General features: G+C 39.6%; 2 protein-coding genes across 7 annotated transcripts in view; one reads left to right on the top strand and one right to left on the bottom strand.

Moving 5' to 3' along the window:
• The window catches only part of caskb (calcium/calmodulin-dependent serine protein kinase b), a 60,456-nt gene that overhangs the window by 29,504 nt on the left and 13,452 nt on the right, over positions 1 to 17,500 (bottom strand). For all 6 annotated transcript variants that reach the window (XM_058778205.1, XM_058778204.1, XM_058778208.1 and 3 more), the window contains exons 3-10: positions 16,311 to 16,416; positions 15,092 to 15,169; positions 14,927 to 14,999; positions 9,332 to 9,434; positions 9,048 to 9,223; positions 7,299 to 7,421; positions 7,062 to 7,145; positions 4,525 to 4,624 (exon numbers count right to left, since the gene is read on the bottom strand). In XM_058778205.1, the coding sequence (XP_058634188.1) occupies positions 4,525 to 4,624; positions 7,062 to 7,145; positions 7,299 to 7,421; positions 9,048 to 9,223; positions 9,332 to 9,434; positions 14,927 to 14,999; positions 15,092 to 15,169; positions 16,311 to 16,416 (843 nt within the window). The remainder of the gene's footprint in view (positions 1 to 4,524; positions 4,625 to 7,061; positions 7,146 to 7,298; positions 7,422 to 9,047; positions 9,224 to 9,331; positions 9,435 to 14,926; positions 15,000 to 15,091; positions 15,170 to 16,310; positions 16,417 to 17,500) is intronic.
• On the top strand, positions 9,804 to 14,534 carry gpr34a (G protein-coupled receptor 34a). The gene is made up of 2 exons (XM_058778210.1): positions 9,804 to 10,090; positions 11,924 to 14,534. Exon 2 carries the CDS (start codon positions 12,011 to 12,013, stop codon positions 13,172 to 13,174), a length of 1,164 nt encoding a protein of 387 aa, XP_058634193.1. The 5' UTR covers positions 9,804 to 10,090; positions 11,924 to 12,010; the 3' UTR covers positions 13,175 to 14,534.

Genomic DNA, 17,500 nt, shown 5'->3' with positions numbered 1-17,500 from the left:
AGATTTTTTACATTAACATATGATAAAAAATGTAAAACTTTCTGGCAAAATTATACTAAATAACCCTTCAAGAGAGTTCACTTCATAAAAGAGTTTTGTACATGCATTAAAAGCGGGACAGTCCTATCAAACATGTTAGACAGAAAGGGGAATCTTGCAGAACATGAGTAGGGTCTTCACCTTTAAACAAAAATGCATGAGTCAGTCTTTTATGACCTATATGACATCTGCTCTAAATACCACTTGATCTAGTTTTAAAAGAGATCTGTTTGAAATTTCCGGATGGATTTAATGTAATTTATTATTTGTACATGTATCCCACTCTTCTAAGAATCCTCTCAGAGAGCTCCTAATTTAGCTGAAAAATGTCTAACTAGGAGTCTTAGCTTAAAAGTGTTTCAGGACCAATCTGAGAGTAACGAGGCGAGGAAAACGCAAAAACCTTTATCTCAGTGAGGAGGCGGGGCTGACCCCGTTGCTAGCGATGACACAGTCTTTTGAAGACTGTGATTGGTTGGTTGTCCAAGAAGGAAATAAAAGAGTGCTTTAAGAGTAGGGTTTATTATAAGCCTTCACTTTGAAATTACAGGTGTAATTTTTCCTGTTTTACCGTACTCTCTCTCTCTCTCACACACACACACACACACACACACATTATATATGTATATTCTTTATTTTTTATTTACCATGCTGTCATACTTAATGTATTTTATAGGAAATGAACAGCGACACAATGAGGTTCTGAAAGTGCTGTAACAGACCCAAATCACCGCTGCTGCAGAGTTGCATTTTTCCAGTTGCTAAATATGTTAATATTAGCAACTGGATATTCAGTTTCATCATTGTTCAATATTACAAAACACAATTTGCTAAGCTGGGATAACTTGATCAAATATGTACATATCTGTCTGCTATTTAAAACTATGCATAGCCTGACTTCGCCACTAAAACAGTTTGTGAATATTAGAACAGCTGCTCAGCGATCTACAAGGGGTGGGGAAGAGGGGACTGTGTTCCTCTCAAAAGAAGTAAATTCAGTCAGTCTGTATTTTCAGTCAAAGCAGCAAGGGAATGGAACTCCATGCCAACAACAATTAGAAGTTTACATACTTTTGGTTCTTTTCAGTTTCATCTTAAAAAATGGTTACTGACAACTCAGCACTGTCAACATTAGTATTGTATTTTTGACAATAGACTTCCTTGCGCTAATTGCTCTTGGCTATGTTGCCTTCTCCTGTTGCCATCTCTCTCTCTCTCTCTCTCTTTTCATTTCCCTCATGTTTACTTTTTTATATATATATATATAAACTTATGTTTTGTATTTTAGTAGCAATTTTGTTTGTGTGTGAATTTTAAGTTTTTTTTTGTTGTTTTTTTCTTCCCTTGCTCTCTCTTAATATGATGTGTATATGTGTGATGCTTTGTCTTTGTTTTTAGGGTGACGTTTTAACATTCTGTCATGGGTCTACAGATGTAAAATAGCCTTTTGGGCTAATTCTGGCACATTTACAGTTATGTTTATTAATGTGCATTGCCCCTGTAAGTAAATAAATAAAAAAATGTAGTGATTACGTCCATTTCTGGCGCTATGGCATTTCTGCGCGGTGTCGGAGATGTTAGCGTGTCTCTAATAAGATCGGTCACAAACATGATCCCTGCACGATCTAATGTGTAGCATCTTATTAACTCAGTCATGCATTATGTGCAACACATCTCTTCTCTCTTCATGTTTCATCCATTTTCTCTGCTGCTAAAGGCTCTTAAGCCTCTTAAAAGTCCTCGTCCGTACTCCTAACAATTTTGGACCTTAAGACCTCTTTTAAGGGTTAAGATGCTTTCTGAATTACTTTTTTCTTTACTAGGATCTTTTCTTTAATTTTAAGAGGAAACACCCACATTTCTAAGAATTTTCTTGTAATATTGTTACTAGGAGCAGCTCTTAGCATTAAGACTTTTCATGAATACGGGCCCTGATCTCTGAGAGAGGAATTTGACATTTGTTCTGCATCATGGGCAGAATTTGTCAAGTCAGTTGATATTAATTTATCAATATACAGTATGTCTGTATTTACTGTAATGATGACATTTTTGAATGTGACTCAGCTTCACATAAAGACACAGTGCAGGGATGTCAGTGCGGTTTTGCTAAAACAGTTTATTTCTCTGTTTGCTGTTCGACTGAGTCAGAGAAGCAGAGAGCAGAGGACGATGCACCGCACAGTTACAGGAAGTGAGAGTTTAATTTTGTGATAGAGAAGTGGCAGCTATTTCTCAATCGAAGACCAGAGACTTCCTCTGCATCGGACCTGCTGATGCGGCCACAAATTAGGGTTCACATTAGCAGAACCAGAAGACGAGAGCGGCACTTTCTAATTCCTACGACTCTGAAAACACTGCAGTGAAAGTTACCAGCTGGGTCTGATATTCAGCAGACGCTTTTCCCATTTTTAAAATCAAATTTAAGACCTTTTTAAAGAGTTGCACAAATCTCTGATTCTTTTATTGAATTAAACAGGATGCAGCAAAACTGGAGAACTCACTCAAAACATGTTTGATCATGTATTTACATATATGCTGAAATGTATTTATGTTCTTATATATCAATACACACAAAGCAGAGGTGCATCCATACTGGATTTTACTGTTACTGTAATGTGTTTAAAGAAAGGCAATAAAAAGATTATTGTGGCAATACAAAAAAAGAATCAGTGGTTAAATCAGTGGTCTCAAATTCAGCTCCTGCAGAGTTTAGTGATGCTGAAGAGCTTGATTAACTGGAGCTGCACTGTGGCCCTCCAGAAACTGAGTTTGAGACCAAAGGGTTAAATAATGTTCTTAGTCTTTCTCTCCTGTGATGTGGAGGTTCAGAGAGAAAATACAAGAGATTACGCAGATTTAAATGCCAGATATTGCTTATTGTGTGACTAAAATACCAATAATACCCAGGTAAGAAAATCAATAAAATTGTCAATAAAAATGTCTATGCTTTACTACTTTAGCTGAGAGACATAAAATATGCATCTTGCAACCATCTAGAAGATATTATAACATAAACACCATAATATTGTTAGTTCATCAGCGGTGCGTCATAAGCAATCGTTAGGCATATACAGAGCTGGGCAGTAACTGATTGCATGTAATGTGGATTACATAATCAGATTCCAAAAAGTAAGTACTCGTAATTAGATTAAATTACATTTGAAAATACTCAGAATCAGACTACAGTTACGTTTTAATTGATTACATGATTACATATTCACTCAATAGCAATAAATGATTCATAATTTATTGCTTCTCCCCAATTCCTCTTTTTCATCTTTTAACATGTCTAATCTCCAACCGCTTACTTACAGTCAGAAAGTCTTCTAGTCGCTAGTCATGCGGCACGCAGCATTTGACCACATAATTTCAGTTTTAAGAAGTGTTTTCTTAGCATTTCAACATTAAATCAACTACTGATGAACACGCAGAGGGTTATTTAATCATGTATTACTTTGCCTTCGGAAGGCTTTTGTCTTTTTTTTTTTGTCAGCTGAACCTCTTTCACCTAATATATTTACTTGAAGCACCCCTGAGATTTTAAAATACATTTTTATAATAATTAAGTATCACAACTGCATGTTCACGGTTCAAACAAACAAAATATTAATTTTTTAATTAAGGGTTTTATTTTGATTGATATTATTTTAAAATGATTTAACTCCCCGCAGTTCCTTTATGAAACCCAGTTTGGGAAACCTGACATAATGTAATGTTTAATGCACTTCATTTTGTCAATAACAACAAATGGAATACATTTTCTTTTTCTTTGTATTTTTATATCAAGATTATCCTATTTAAATCAATGTGATAAACGAGTAAGTTCAAAAGTAACCAAAAAGTAATCTGATTATATTACTTAAAATGTGTAATGTAATGGGGATTACATTACTATCTACAATTTTTGTCGTGTAATTTGGAATCAGTAATGGATTACAGTTGGTAAGTAATCTACACAGCTCTGGGCATAAATGTGCGTCCTTCACTGATCGCGAACGGCTCGAAACCACGATAATTCTTGAAAGCGCAACAGCGTCATGTTTGGATTTTAAACTCTCATTTATTTCACTAAATCATAACCTTTTAAAGTTTAATAAATCATATATATATATATTCTGTGTTTATTTGCTTCTACTCTGTTTTTCCGTCCCTAAACTTAACATCTCTTAAAGGCCTGTTTATTTTTTCTACAGTGTTTTGATTAATTTGAGGTGTGTTATGAAATAAAACCACATCCGAATGTAAGTGATCTCCACAGAACCCACGTGCAGCTCGTTAGTTCACTCCAGTTTGTATAAACATAAAGAGCTGATGATGGCGTGAACGGTTTCCTCTGCGCAGCGAGATACGAGACCTGAGGTCTGCAGAGGTCACTGCGAGGCTCTTCAAACTTCGCTAGACTTTCAGAGTGACTGATAAACCAGCTGAGATCCAGAAATGACTGGACGGCGCTCTACGAGGTCGATTCCCATGCGGGGAACATACCTGAAGACGTGGGGTCCTCTGAGAAATCGTGGAGGTCTTCAGGAGGGTCGCCGTAGAACGAGTTGAACTTGTGACTTGAGACGGCAGCGAGGACGGCGCCCTGTGAATCACACACACAAACTCATCTCTATTTAATTCATTACAGTGTCAGATTCAAACAATCATCTTGACGAACCACAGACGCTTGACATTTGCACTCCAGAGATCTCACAAACATATTAGATCATCAAACCACACGTCTTCACCTTTGCACAAGCTCATCAAAGCTCATCACGCCTCTTTATTCCTCTGTGCTCCAACCGTCACGTACCTGACTACAACCTCTGATGCACTAGAAGAAAACATCCCCTGCTTTCATGTGGCCAAAGCTTTACTCTGTCAATGAGAACTTTACTCTTGCTAACCTAAAACTGCTGCAGAGATCCATCTGTCTAACACCTTCTGATCAATGAATTCCCATCACTTCTGATTGCTGGATGCAGATTTTTAAATCATTTTAGAGATGAAATATCACAGAAATTCACTATAGTGACTGAGCTTTCTGGTCTATTCATCTGAAATGGATCTGAAAAACAGCTTAATTTGAGTGTTATTACTGGATTGAAACCGTATTGTGTTTCGCTGATATCTAAAGTGTCTGTCAATGTCGTAAAACATTCTAGTGTTCATTTTGTTGACAACTGTTTATAATCAACATTTTTTTCACCTGCGAAAACAAGATGATAGCTACATAACAAGCATAACTTCGTATAAACAGTTGGGAGAATATCAGATGTGTATCAGTTTATTAGATCTGTGTATTCAGTCTTAAAGTGACAGCAGCCTAATAAACCTCCTGCCGTTCATGTCAATCAAACAAAACAGAAAGAGAAAATCACTCACTGCTCTTTACTGAATCACTTTAATAGCTTTAATAAGGATTTCATTTCTTAATAAATATGTCTGCTTGAAAGAATGAAGAATGTTGTATGTAAGTTGTATATATAACCACTGGTCTTTCATTGAAAATAAGACCCTGTTTTTTGTTCTGTAAGGTGGTTTGATTTTATTTTAAGATAAATAAAGTCATGTTATACGTCACAGCAGTTTAATCTGTATCTGTGTTGCACATTCAAACCTTAATATCATTCATATCAGGTTAATAGATGTTTTCTCCGAGGATATATGATGAGTTTGGATGCTTAATGTTTATATAATTTAACTACACCTGTCAACTAAATCAACCCTCTACATTGTGAGTAAATCTTCACTCTGGGCGACTAAATGATGTCTAATATTAGCCAATGGCTAATAAATGCTCAGATTTGACTCACCAGTGTGTGAGTTGGAGGCTAAGTATAAGTTTAGCACAGATACAGTATATTTTCACTCTGACCGAGCGCTTCAGTTTCACTCTCCGTCAAGCGATCTGTGCTATTCTTCAGTTCATCTCAATGGATGCGCAGTGCACCTGTGCTTGTCGTACCGTGAACTGTAATGTAACGGCGCTCGACTCGCCGTCGCTTTGGTGAGAGAGAGAGAGCGAGAGAGAGGCTTACATACATGCAGAATTGACGCACTACATGTTAACGATATTTTTTGTTGTATTTTCTTGTCAAAATAACGGAGTTCCTTTTGGAATTCTTCAGCTTTTGAGAACTGCCGGGTTTTCCGGTAGTGGGCGGAGCTAATGCGCAAACGACAATCTCATTGGCTGCTAATTTACTAGCCAATGGTGATTCAATTGCCAAGGTGTCCGTAGAGGGTTGTAAATCTACTTTATTTTTCGTTTACTAAAATATTATATTATGTAGTCTCTAGTTTAAAACTACACTAAAACTAACTGAAATGATGCTGCCTTTTTTCCCCTTTTTTGAGAGCCATGTTTAGTAATTCAAAATTAAAACTGAATAATGAAAAACTTGATTTGGATTTATTTGTGTCCCTGCAGCACAGAAGCAGTCATAAGCAGCAGCTATATTTGCAGCAATAGCCAACAATACACTGTATGGCTCAAAATTATACATTTTTCTTTTATGCCAAAAATCATTAGGATATTAAGTAAAGATCTTGTTCCATGAAGATATTTTGTAAATTTCCTACCATAAATATATCAAAACTTCATTTTTGATTAGTAATATGCATTGCTAAGAACTTCATTTGAACAACTTTAAAGGCCATTTTCTCAATATTTAGATTTTTTTGCACCCTCAGATTCCAGATTTTCAAATAGTTGTATCTCAGACAAATATTGTCAGATCCTAACAAACCATACATCAATGGAAAGATGATTTATTCAGCTTTCAGAATATGTAGAAATCTCAATTTCAAAAGATTTACCCTTATGACTGGTTTTGCGGTCCAGGGCCACATCTGATTAAAAATTTTCTCAAAAGTATCAACCAAAAGAATCAAGTTTCTCACAGGAGTTGTCTAGCAAAATATGTGTAATGGACAGTGGATTTTGACAAGATGGACACTTCGGATAATTTTCTATGCGGTCAAAACTTTGCAGTGTTGGGTGACATGAGGAATTACTGCAGGATTACTGTAAATACCTTCAGTTTCCTCCGAGCGTTGAACTTCCTCAGCTGTTCCACCGTTTCGGGCAGGTGGATCTTGTACGAGTAGCGATCTCTCTCCTGCATGACACACACAAACATGAGAAACGCACAAACTAAACCCGATACCACGCTTGAATGTCACAAACAGGAAGTGACTTATACAGGAGTAGAAATGACAATTAGGTTAATTTTGAAGACAATAGCAGCAGGAGGGAAGTTAGTGTGCGTGACCTTGAGCCAGGGATGGTTGAGCGCCTCATAGACGGTGATTCTCTCGGCCGGGTCCAGCATTAGCATACGCCGCACCAGGTCTTTAGCGCTCTCGGAGATTTGACTCCACTGCCGTGGGTTCATCTGAAAAACAAACACGCCGCTGAACCACACAAACGACTGGACGACTGGCTCGTTTGTAATGAAACAGAGTTCTGTTCTGAAGACTAGTGCGCTTACTGCAAAACTGTGTTCTGTATTGCGGCCTTGTTTTCCAGTACAAACATCTAAACACTATTAAATCAAGATTCATTTACTTCTGATGCACAATGACAGAAGAGAAAGAGTCTTTAAGTGAAAATGAAGTTGGCATAAAATGAGAAGAAATATCTGACAGTGGGGTCAGAGAATAAACTTTTTATTTAAATAAATAAATAAAAACATATTTTTCATTGTTTTAATCAAACTCATAATTTCTCATCTTCTGTCATTTTGCATTAAGTAAATCTATCATGATTTAAGAATTTTTAGATATTTGCACTGGAAAACACACTAGAAAAAAAAAATTTTCTTAGTATTTTTGTCTTGTTTTCTAGTACAAATATCTAAACATTCTGGGTAACACTTTATTTTAAGGTGACCTTGTTACAGTGTAATTATACATGTAAGTACTAAGTAATATTAATTAACTACATGTACTTACTATATGGTTAGGGTCAGGATTAGGGGTTGGCTTAGGGTTACTTGCATGTAATTATGCATCATTTATTGTTATTATAATAGTATGTGCATGTAACATGTGTAACAAGGACACCTTAAAATAAAGTGTTACCAAACATTCTTGAATCAAGATGCATTTAGTGGAGAAGCAAAATGATTAAGACATTAGGGGCCGGTTGCATAACCATAGTCACCACGGTAAGACTGTGTCTGAGGAATCGGTTAACCAAGTGTTTATCAGTCTTACTTTTCAGAGTCAAATTAGATCAATCTACTTTATCATGTAAACTGACTTTAAAATGTTATGACCAGTCTTGCAGAAAAAAAAAAAAAGTAAGTCTAAGCAGTTTATGCAACCGGACACAAGTCTTGTTTTCTAAAAAAAAAAAAAAAATGTTCAAAGGGGAAACAAGATTATTTTTCTAGCCTCATTGGCAGATATTTTTTCTTAATTAAACACTGAAAACAGTTTTCAGAAAACAAGAATCAATATCTTAATATCTCTGTTATTTTGCTTTTCAAGTAAATGTATCTTGATTTAAGAATGTTTACATATTTGTACTGGAAAACTAGTCAAAAAATACTGTTTGATTTATTTTTTGCAGTGCAATCAAAACTACTGCGGAAGAACGTCACTGTCTGCAGGGTTTATATGCAGACACAAGCTGACATGGAACCTCAGAAGTGCCTGATCAAGCGCTCTACATAGGGAGCATAGACTCTACACATAGACACATAGATAATATTTCATCCATACCTCTCTGCATTGCATAAAACAAAATAGCACTGTCTATTCTCTCAATCCTAGATGTTCTCGGGTTGTCACAAAGCACTCTAACCCTTCTCCATTAACATATGCAATGCAGTGTTTGGTCAAAAGTGATCTCAGAATTACTGTTATGAATCATGGGCAGCACACATCTATGATTTGGAACAGATTTCTCATTCTGCCCCTAAAACACCAGTGGAAGGTTTTGACATTAAAGACGCCAGCTGACATGCCTTCAGTGGTCTTGAGGTCTGAACGAGTGACTGTCAATCACGCAGTACCTTGTACTTCCCTTTCACGATGGCTTCAAACAGACGCTCCTTGGTGCCGTAAAAAGGCAAACAGCCGCTCAAAAGGATGAAGAGAATGACCCCGCAACCCCAAACGTCCACCGGCTTCCCATACGGCTCTCGCTTGACCACTTCAGGAGCCATGAAGTGAGGGGTCCCTACCCGACCTGCAGACACAAAGAGAGACAAAGAGGCCCAAGGCTTCAGAAACAAATCAGAGTAAAGGGCTGCACTTCCTGTAAACATGATCTGCTGTGGTGCGAAGACACACATACCTCCAGCCACCAGCCCAGACTCGCCCAGCTGAATGGCCACACCGAAGCCGCCCAGTTTGACCGGAGCCGAGTTCTCCTTAGAGGCCAGCAGGACACAGTGAGGCTGAACACACACACACACACACACACACACACACATATATGAAACCACTGAATGTGTGTCCTACATAAAGCCACATGTGTTCTCATATCTCCTGCACAACAAGAGATGTGTGAGAATGAGATGAGATGAGGACATACGGAACAAACCCGTCACAGGAATCATCTAAACACGGCGGTTCAACACAAACCACAAACACATGAGTGAACATACAGCACTGCTAAACTAGTGTGTAATGGCCCATGTAATAAAATAAAGAAGATTGCTAGTATCTCGGCATGTAAACCTTTTATTTCGATACATAGCAAACGAATTTCAAGAATTTAGTTTTTTTGCTCTTTGGTGGATTCTACGGCCCATGTACCGCCACTCGTGTGGAGCTGAGACAGCCGTCAGCAGATTGAACACACATCAACATCTCTGTGTGTGCGCTGAAGAGTCAAACACATAGAGAGAGAGAGAGAGAGAGAGAGAGGGAGGAAGAACAGATGCAGCGACTGCAAGACAGACGCTTCTGAGCGCTTAGAAGGGAAGCAGAAACACTCTGGGAGGAATGAAAGAGGATCTGACAGAAAGACCAAAACCTCTGTGTTCCGTCTAAATGGATAAATGTGCAGCTGCAGTGCTTTGTGCAACTGAAGGAATTAACATGCAAAACTGTGAGTAGAATTTATGCAAATGTGTGTGTCTGAGATCAAAGTGTGTGTGTGCGAGTCATTCTACAAACGATGATAGCAAAATCTGAAAACAGAAATGTGTGCGCATGAATACACTTCATACTAGTGTCAGAATATATGCAGGTTACTGCGCTTCAATGGGCAGAGGATCACATTCAGAGAAACGGATTGAACAGAAAAAACTCAAAATGTGCTAAATGTATAAAAAATAAACCAATTCTAGCATGCACTGATGAAGGTCCTCATGAACGTACGTGTGAAATGTCATGAAACATTTTCTGAAATATCAGTAGTTTTTAGACATGCAGAATTATGATTAAAACAAATAAAATTGTACTATTTACAGCCCAAAAATCTAATAATTATTCAAATGAAATCCACTGCATTACAAATACATACAAAAAACGTGAAAGAAATTTCTTCCTGTACATTTGTTCATTTAGCAGACGGCTTCATCCAGAGCAACACACAAATAACAATAATATAAGCAGAAGTGTTTTACGAGAAAAAACTAAAATGTTAGCTCGTGAACACTATAAACAGCACAACACTAGAGAAGAAGTGCACAGAAAAAGTGTTGGTTAGTGAATCAAGTGCTCCTGGTAATGATGTAAAACACTGCACTGCCACAGAATGTGATGACCGTCATTCTTAAGCAATCTCCAGCTGCAAAGTACATAGTATAGGTATGAAACATCATTATGTTAAGGTTGTTAAGTGCAAGGTTGTGAAGGTTATGAGATGAGAAAGCAGAGAGCAGCTCAGTGCAAATGAAGACGATCCCAGCGCAGTCCCACAGACCCAAAACACACATTCACCAAAGATGCAAGAAGAGCAATCCTTCCGTTTTATTAGCCTCACGTTCAACACACGCTCATCCAGAACAGAGCTGCAAAGCAATTCCAGCTTTCTTTAAATAATTTAACAAAGCTAAAATGAATGGAAAACAGCTCCTGGATGTGTGTTTCTGGGCCGATCGCCTGACCGTGATTTACGCTCATTCAGAGCCAGAGCACTCTCTCGTTTCATTTTCATTGGGCTGAGACAGAATTTTCCCCTGTTGTTCAGTACAGTAAATTAAAGCCTGGAATACACTACACACGATCTTTGCCCTGATTTTTCCATCTGGAGAAGTTGACAAAAGTCAGAGACAGTCTGCAGATCTGAGTTGACAGATTCTATAGAAAATCACGTAGTGTATGATGGCCAGTTTTCCTCGGTCACCACTTACAAAGTCGTTAAGTGTATGATGCCTAGTGTTTTAAAAATCTGTTCAGATTTTAAAAGTCGTGTAGTGTATACCAGCCTTAAAGGATAAGTTCACTTCCAGAATAAAAATTCCCTGATAATTTACTCACCCCCATGTCATCCAAGATGTTTGTGTCTTTCTTTCTTGTCGCAAAGAAATTTTTGAGGAAAACATTCCAGGATTTTCTCCATATAGTGGACTTCAATGGTGGCCAGTGATTTGAACGTCCAAAATGCAGCTTCAAAGAGCTCTACACGACCCCAGCCGAGGAATAAGGGTTTTATCTAGTGAAGCAATCTGCAATCTGTGAAGACCCTTATTCCTCGGCTGGGGTCGTGTAGAGCTCTTTGAAGCTGCATTTTGGACGTTCAAATCACTGGCCACCATTGAAGTCCACTATATGGAGAAAATCCTGGAATGTTTTCATCAAAAATTTCTTTGCGACAAGAAAGAAAGACACAAACATCTTGGATGACATGGGGGTGAGTAAATTATCAGGGAATTTTTATTCTGGAAGTAAAGACTTATCCTTTAAAACATGTCTGACTCACTGTTTCTCCCCCCAGAGCTGAAGACTCAAGCGGAAAGGCTTCGGTGAACTTCACCCTGATCACTAACAAGGAGATAGAAACACAAACATCCTGCCAAACACAATGAGCACCGTCTGGCCGACTGAACGCTTCACCAATCTCACCAACAACGTCTCGTGTCCTCTGGAGGAGGAGAACCTGCGGCTCCCGCTGGCGGTGCTCTACTCGCTCATCTTTCTGTTCGGTCTGGCAGGAAACCTGCTGGCTCTCTGGGTCTTCCTCTTCCTGCACTCGCGCAGAAACTCTGTGCGCGTCTTCCTGATCAACGTGGCGCTGGCGGACCTGGTTCTGCTGGCGTGTCTTCCCTTCCGCGTGCTGTACCACGCTCAGGGGAACGTGTGGTCTCTGGGGCCACGCATGTGCAAGGCGGTGGGCAACCTGTTCTACATGAACATGTACATCAGCATCACCCTGATGGGTCTGATCAGTCTGGACCGCTATCTGAAGATCATCGGCGTGCGGGGCTCTCAGAGGGGCTGCGGGCCGCGCTGGCTCAGGGGCAGCCGCTGGAGTCTGGTGACCTGCGTTCTGCTGTGGAGCGGCTCTCTGGTGATGGTGGTGCCTATGATCGCGCTGGCCGAGGGAAACGAGGAGCTGGGGAAGTGTTTCCAGTACAAGCAGAGAAAGCACGCCAGGGGCAAAGCCTACTTTAATCTGTTCATGGTAGCAGTGTTCTGGCTGGTGTTCGCAGTGCTGTTGGTTTCATACGGACGGATCGCACGCAGACTTCTGCAAGCATCGCAGGACAAACCCAACCTGCCTAACGCTACACGCTACGCCCGCACTGCTAAGAAATCCTTTGTGGTTCCACTCCTCTTCACCATCTGCTTTGTGCCGTATCATGCTTTCAGAGGCTTCTATGTGGCTTCGCAGCTTCGCGACATCAGCTGTGAGACACGGCGGTTCATGGATCTCACCAACGAGATCATGCTTCTGTTCTCGGCTCTCAACAGCTGCCTGGATCCCGTCATGTACTTCATGCTCTCGGGCTCGGTGCGCAAGGCCACCGTTCAGGCCTTGTCGCAATTCTTGCATTTGCAGAACGAACCTGCGGCGACCAACAGCTCGACCACGGAGTTCCGGAGGACGTCGGTGTCCCACGCTTCCAATGCTCCGGTGCTGGGCACGTCCAGAGGCAGCCTGGGACTCATTACAGCGAGCCTCCGCACCAAGCCCAACGACCAAGAGTCCTGTCCACAGATCACGGCGCTGTCGAGCTCATCGTGAGATGACAGAGCTTCACCTGACCCACATACTGGCCTGTGAAAGTGCACGGGGAGCGACTCACTGGTGTGAAACGATGACTAGCTCGAAAAGTTTGCATGGGAAAGTGCTTGAGACATGGTTTCTGCGAGCCTCTGTGGGATATATGGCTGGACGCCACAACCGCAGGAGATCACCACACATCTGCTTTGAGATTTTAAATCTATCAGATACAATTCTTTCTCATTGAACTCTTTTCAAGCTCATGTACACTATACGGACAAAAGTATTGACACCCCCTTCTAATGAACATGTTTGACTGCTTTAGTAATTTCCATTCAAATCTTAATGTTTAAGCATATAATGATATTCTGGGGAATTGTGTGCTTCTAATTTTATAGCTACAGTTTGGACAGGACCCTTTTCTATTCTAACGTGACAATGCCTCTGTGTATAAGGCAAGGTTCAAAAAGAAATGATTGATTGAAGAGCTTGACTGGTCTGCAGAAACCTCTGCTGTGACTTTAAGAGCCAAAAACTCATCACCAAACACCAATGACTTGTACATACGCTATACGGACAGAAGTATTGGAACACCCTCTTCTATAGAACAGAAAAAGGCACTTCCAAAACTGTGGCAACAAAGATGGAAACATAATTCATGTATATTAAAATTGAATTTCCATCTCTGTTGCAACAGTTTTGGAAGAGTCTAAAATGACTGTCAAGTCAATGGTGTTTGTCCAAACTATTGCTATAAAATTAGAAGCACACAGTTCCCTAGAATATCATTATATGCTTAAACATTAAGATTTGAACTTCAGTACTAAAGTAGTCAAACCTGTTCATTAGAAGGAGTGTTCCAATACTTTTATCAATATAGTGTATTTCAGGCAGCTAAACAGCAGACGACACTGACTTACACATGAAGGATGAAGGACGCCTCCTGCTGGAGGAAAGGAGTTACTGCACCTCCTATGATACGCTTCATCAGTGGACTGTTACAGAGCTGTGCAAAAGGAACTGGTCTGATTCATCCTGTAAACCACTAGCCAGTGTTAGACTGATCTCACACAGCTTGTTTATCTCATGAACATCAGACACAACCGATCAGCGTCCATCTGAAGCGCCAATCTGACAATAATCCCACTATAATCACAGATGGTGCAACTTATGTCAGCACTTTCTGGACACGAGCTGGTGAAGATTATTATCTTGACATGACTGTTCATCTTTTCTACTGTTTATAAATCCATGTAGCTCAGGCTGTAGGTCTGATTCCCAGTGAACGCATGAACTCATAACATGCACACCTTGAATGAAAGTGTCTGCCAAATGCATAAAAGTAAAAGAGTATAATAAACAGGAATAAAAAGCCTTATATACAGTGTTTACAGTGTGTTTCTCACTTAACACTCTTACCGATAACGGTTGTAGCCCATGGCTCAAAAAATGTAACAAAGAAAAGGTCACTCAAGCTTTATTAATAAAACAGAACAAATACAAAGTCTATAAACACAAACGCAGCCCAAAGAGTGGAAAACGGCTGTTTTTACATGGAAGCAGTGTGTGCAATGAAACCATTTACAAAAGAATCATCCGTCTAGCCAACAAGACAGGGTCGTCACATAACCTTTAAGTGTTCTTGAGAGCGACAGTGTTCGAACATCATGAGGGCGAGTATGATTTGTGCACGAAACACTCTTTAAAGATGTTAAAGATGAACATGTTAAGGTTAGTGAGAAATAATCAATCAGAGATGCAGACGAGTCTTACCTTGACGTCTCTGTGTATGACGTTGTTATCGTGGCAGTAGCGCAGAGCTTCAAGTATCTGCCGCATGTAGTGACTGAGAACACAAATGACACACAGATTGAGCACAAATCTTGACCGGTGGAAGCAGACTGACCGTGTGTGAGGTGAACAGGAAGTGATTCTCACCTGGACACCGCCTCGCTGTAGACGAACCCAGCATCAGCCCTCTTCACGATCTCGAAGCACAGATCGGCTCCATCCATACTGCACACAGACACAGGACCGTTACACACATGCTATATATATGTGTATATAAAACAATGCTCATATATATATAATAACACAGTGAATGCATTTAACACATGATAGTGATGCAGAAACATCAAAATACAAGTCCTAAAATAATCACGATGAGGACGAACATGTGGGTGTTTATTAAACAGAAAGCAAAGTTGAGCTAGTGGTTTACATTTGCTGAGCAACATCACAACTTATCTAATTAATATAGAATTCAATAGAATATACTGATACAGAATTCAATGGCTTTGAATGTCTCATCAAACCAGAACGTAGTCTGAATTGTGTTTTCTAATGTGAATTTGACTATTTTGAGTCCTTAGTTTAATGCGAAGTCAAGTTAAGTCTCCATTATTTATATTGCGCTGTCTACAATGCAGATTGTGTCAAAGCAGCTTTACAGTATTATACAGTGTGTCGTTCTCCTCCGGACAGACGAAACCAGCAGTTTAATTCTACACTGATATCAGACTGATTCATTCAATTTGATATGATCTTTTGATTTAAGTCAATCAAGTTTCAGAAGAAAAAAAGAATAAAGGATTTTATTCACTGGATTGTACAAAAATAGGCATTAGCACATGATTATTTGATATATGTGACCCTGGACCACAAAACCAGTCATAAGGATCAATTTTTTGACAGATTTATACATCATTTGAAAGATGAATAATTAATCTTTCCATTGATGTATGGTTTGTTAGGATCGGACGATATTTGTCTGAGATACAACTATTTGAAAATCTGGAATCTGAGGGTGCAAAAAAATCTAAATATTGAGAAAATCTCCTTTAAAGTTGTTCAAATGAAGTTCTTAGCAATGCATATTACTAATCAAAAATGAAGTTTTGATATATTTACGGTAGGAAATTTACTAAATATCTTCATGGAACATGATCTTTACTTAATATCCTAATGATTTTTGGCATAAAAGAAAAATGGATAATTTTGACTCATACAATGTATTGTTGGCTATTGCTGCAAATATAGCTGCTGCTTATGACTGCTTCTGTGCTGCAGGGTCACATATGCACTTTTTCGGTTAAATTTTAATTTCATTGAATAGCATCATTGTGATATTAATTTCTAAGATCTCACACACACTTACAACTCAAAGACCATGTAGAGCATCCCGTCGGAGCTGTAGGTCTCCAGCAGCTCCACGATGTGAGGATGTTTGAGCATGTGACAGATACTCGCCTCCCGCTTCAGATCTGAGGAGGAACAGACAGAAGATCATTAACGGATTCATTGCCTTACTGAAGTTGAAGATCAGATGCGTTAATGACACGTTACACGCATCAGTGTGACTAGATAAACACTGATGCACAGAGGAACATGTGAGAGCATGACGTCACTGAGATCACACGAGCTGCCAGCAGAGGGCGCCATGGAGCGTCTCATTCACACACACACACACACACACAGCGCCTTCAGCAGAACTGGTGGAGAGAGAGAGAGTGTGTGTGTGTGTGTGTGTGAGTGAGAGATGTAGAGCAGCGCAGTAAGTCTCTGAACATCAGACAAGCTTCAGATCACAGTAAACATCATAAACCAGGTGTTCAGAACAACAGCGACTGTGAATGTGATGATGCTTTTATTCAGTGAAGTTCAAGAGTAACTTACACTCAACATTACTAGTTATTTTGTCCAGTTTTTGTTCCACCAACAAAAATATTATCAGGCTGAATGGCTGTGCATCAGTTTGTCTGAATACAGAGAAACATTCCATTATATACATTATACATCAGTTGTCAGCCAATCAGATTGGAGGAACGGCTGGGTCATGTGACCGAGGGTGAGCAGCATCACTATATGCTTTATTGGAGCGCTCGTCACAGTCTCTGCATTTTCCATTGACAGATCTGCAAAAACAACTTAATACTTACTTTTGAGGACATTTAGCTGTTGATATGGATGAAGAAAACAAACAAATATCGTCTTTATCTCCAGTTGACGTTGGACCGAGTATGGATCAGTTCACTTCAGTCCCTCACGTCCTCATGGAGATATTTACCATCACATTCATTCATGTATTCGCAGTGACTGAAGGGTCCAGCCGCAGGAAGTGGCCGTTTGTTTGTATTTTTACAAATATTCTCAGTGGTAAAACACTCGTTCTCGTCTGATGTTTGTCTGTCTGTTCGCTCACAGATGGCTCTCTGATGAAGCCAAAGCCCCGGAGCTCCGTGGACCCAGCGGGCAGCAACACAACACACAACCAAACCCTCTGATCACACACGTCACCCACAATCCTTTTGGCATGACGCGGAGATCCATGACCAGGCCGCATGGAGT

The sequence above is a fragment of the Onychostoma macrolepis genome, chromosome 06, assembly GCF_012432095.1.
Source record: "Onychostoma macrolepis isolate SWU-2019 chromosome 06, ASM1243209v1, whole genome shotgun sequence".
Classification (NCBI taxonomy): Eukaryota; Metazoa; Chordata; class Actinopteri; order Cypriniformes; family Cyprinidae; genus Onychostoma; species Onychostoma macrolepis.
The sequence above is the reverse complement of the archived record's forward strand: the minus strand, read 5'-3'. Positions and strand labels throughout refer to the sequence as shown.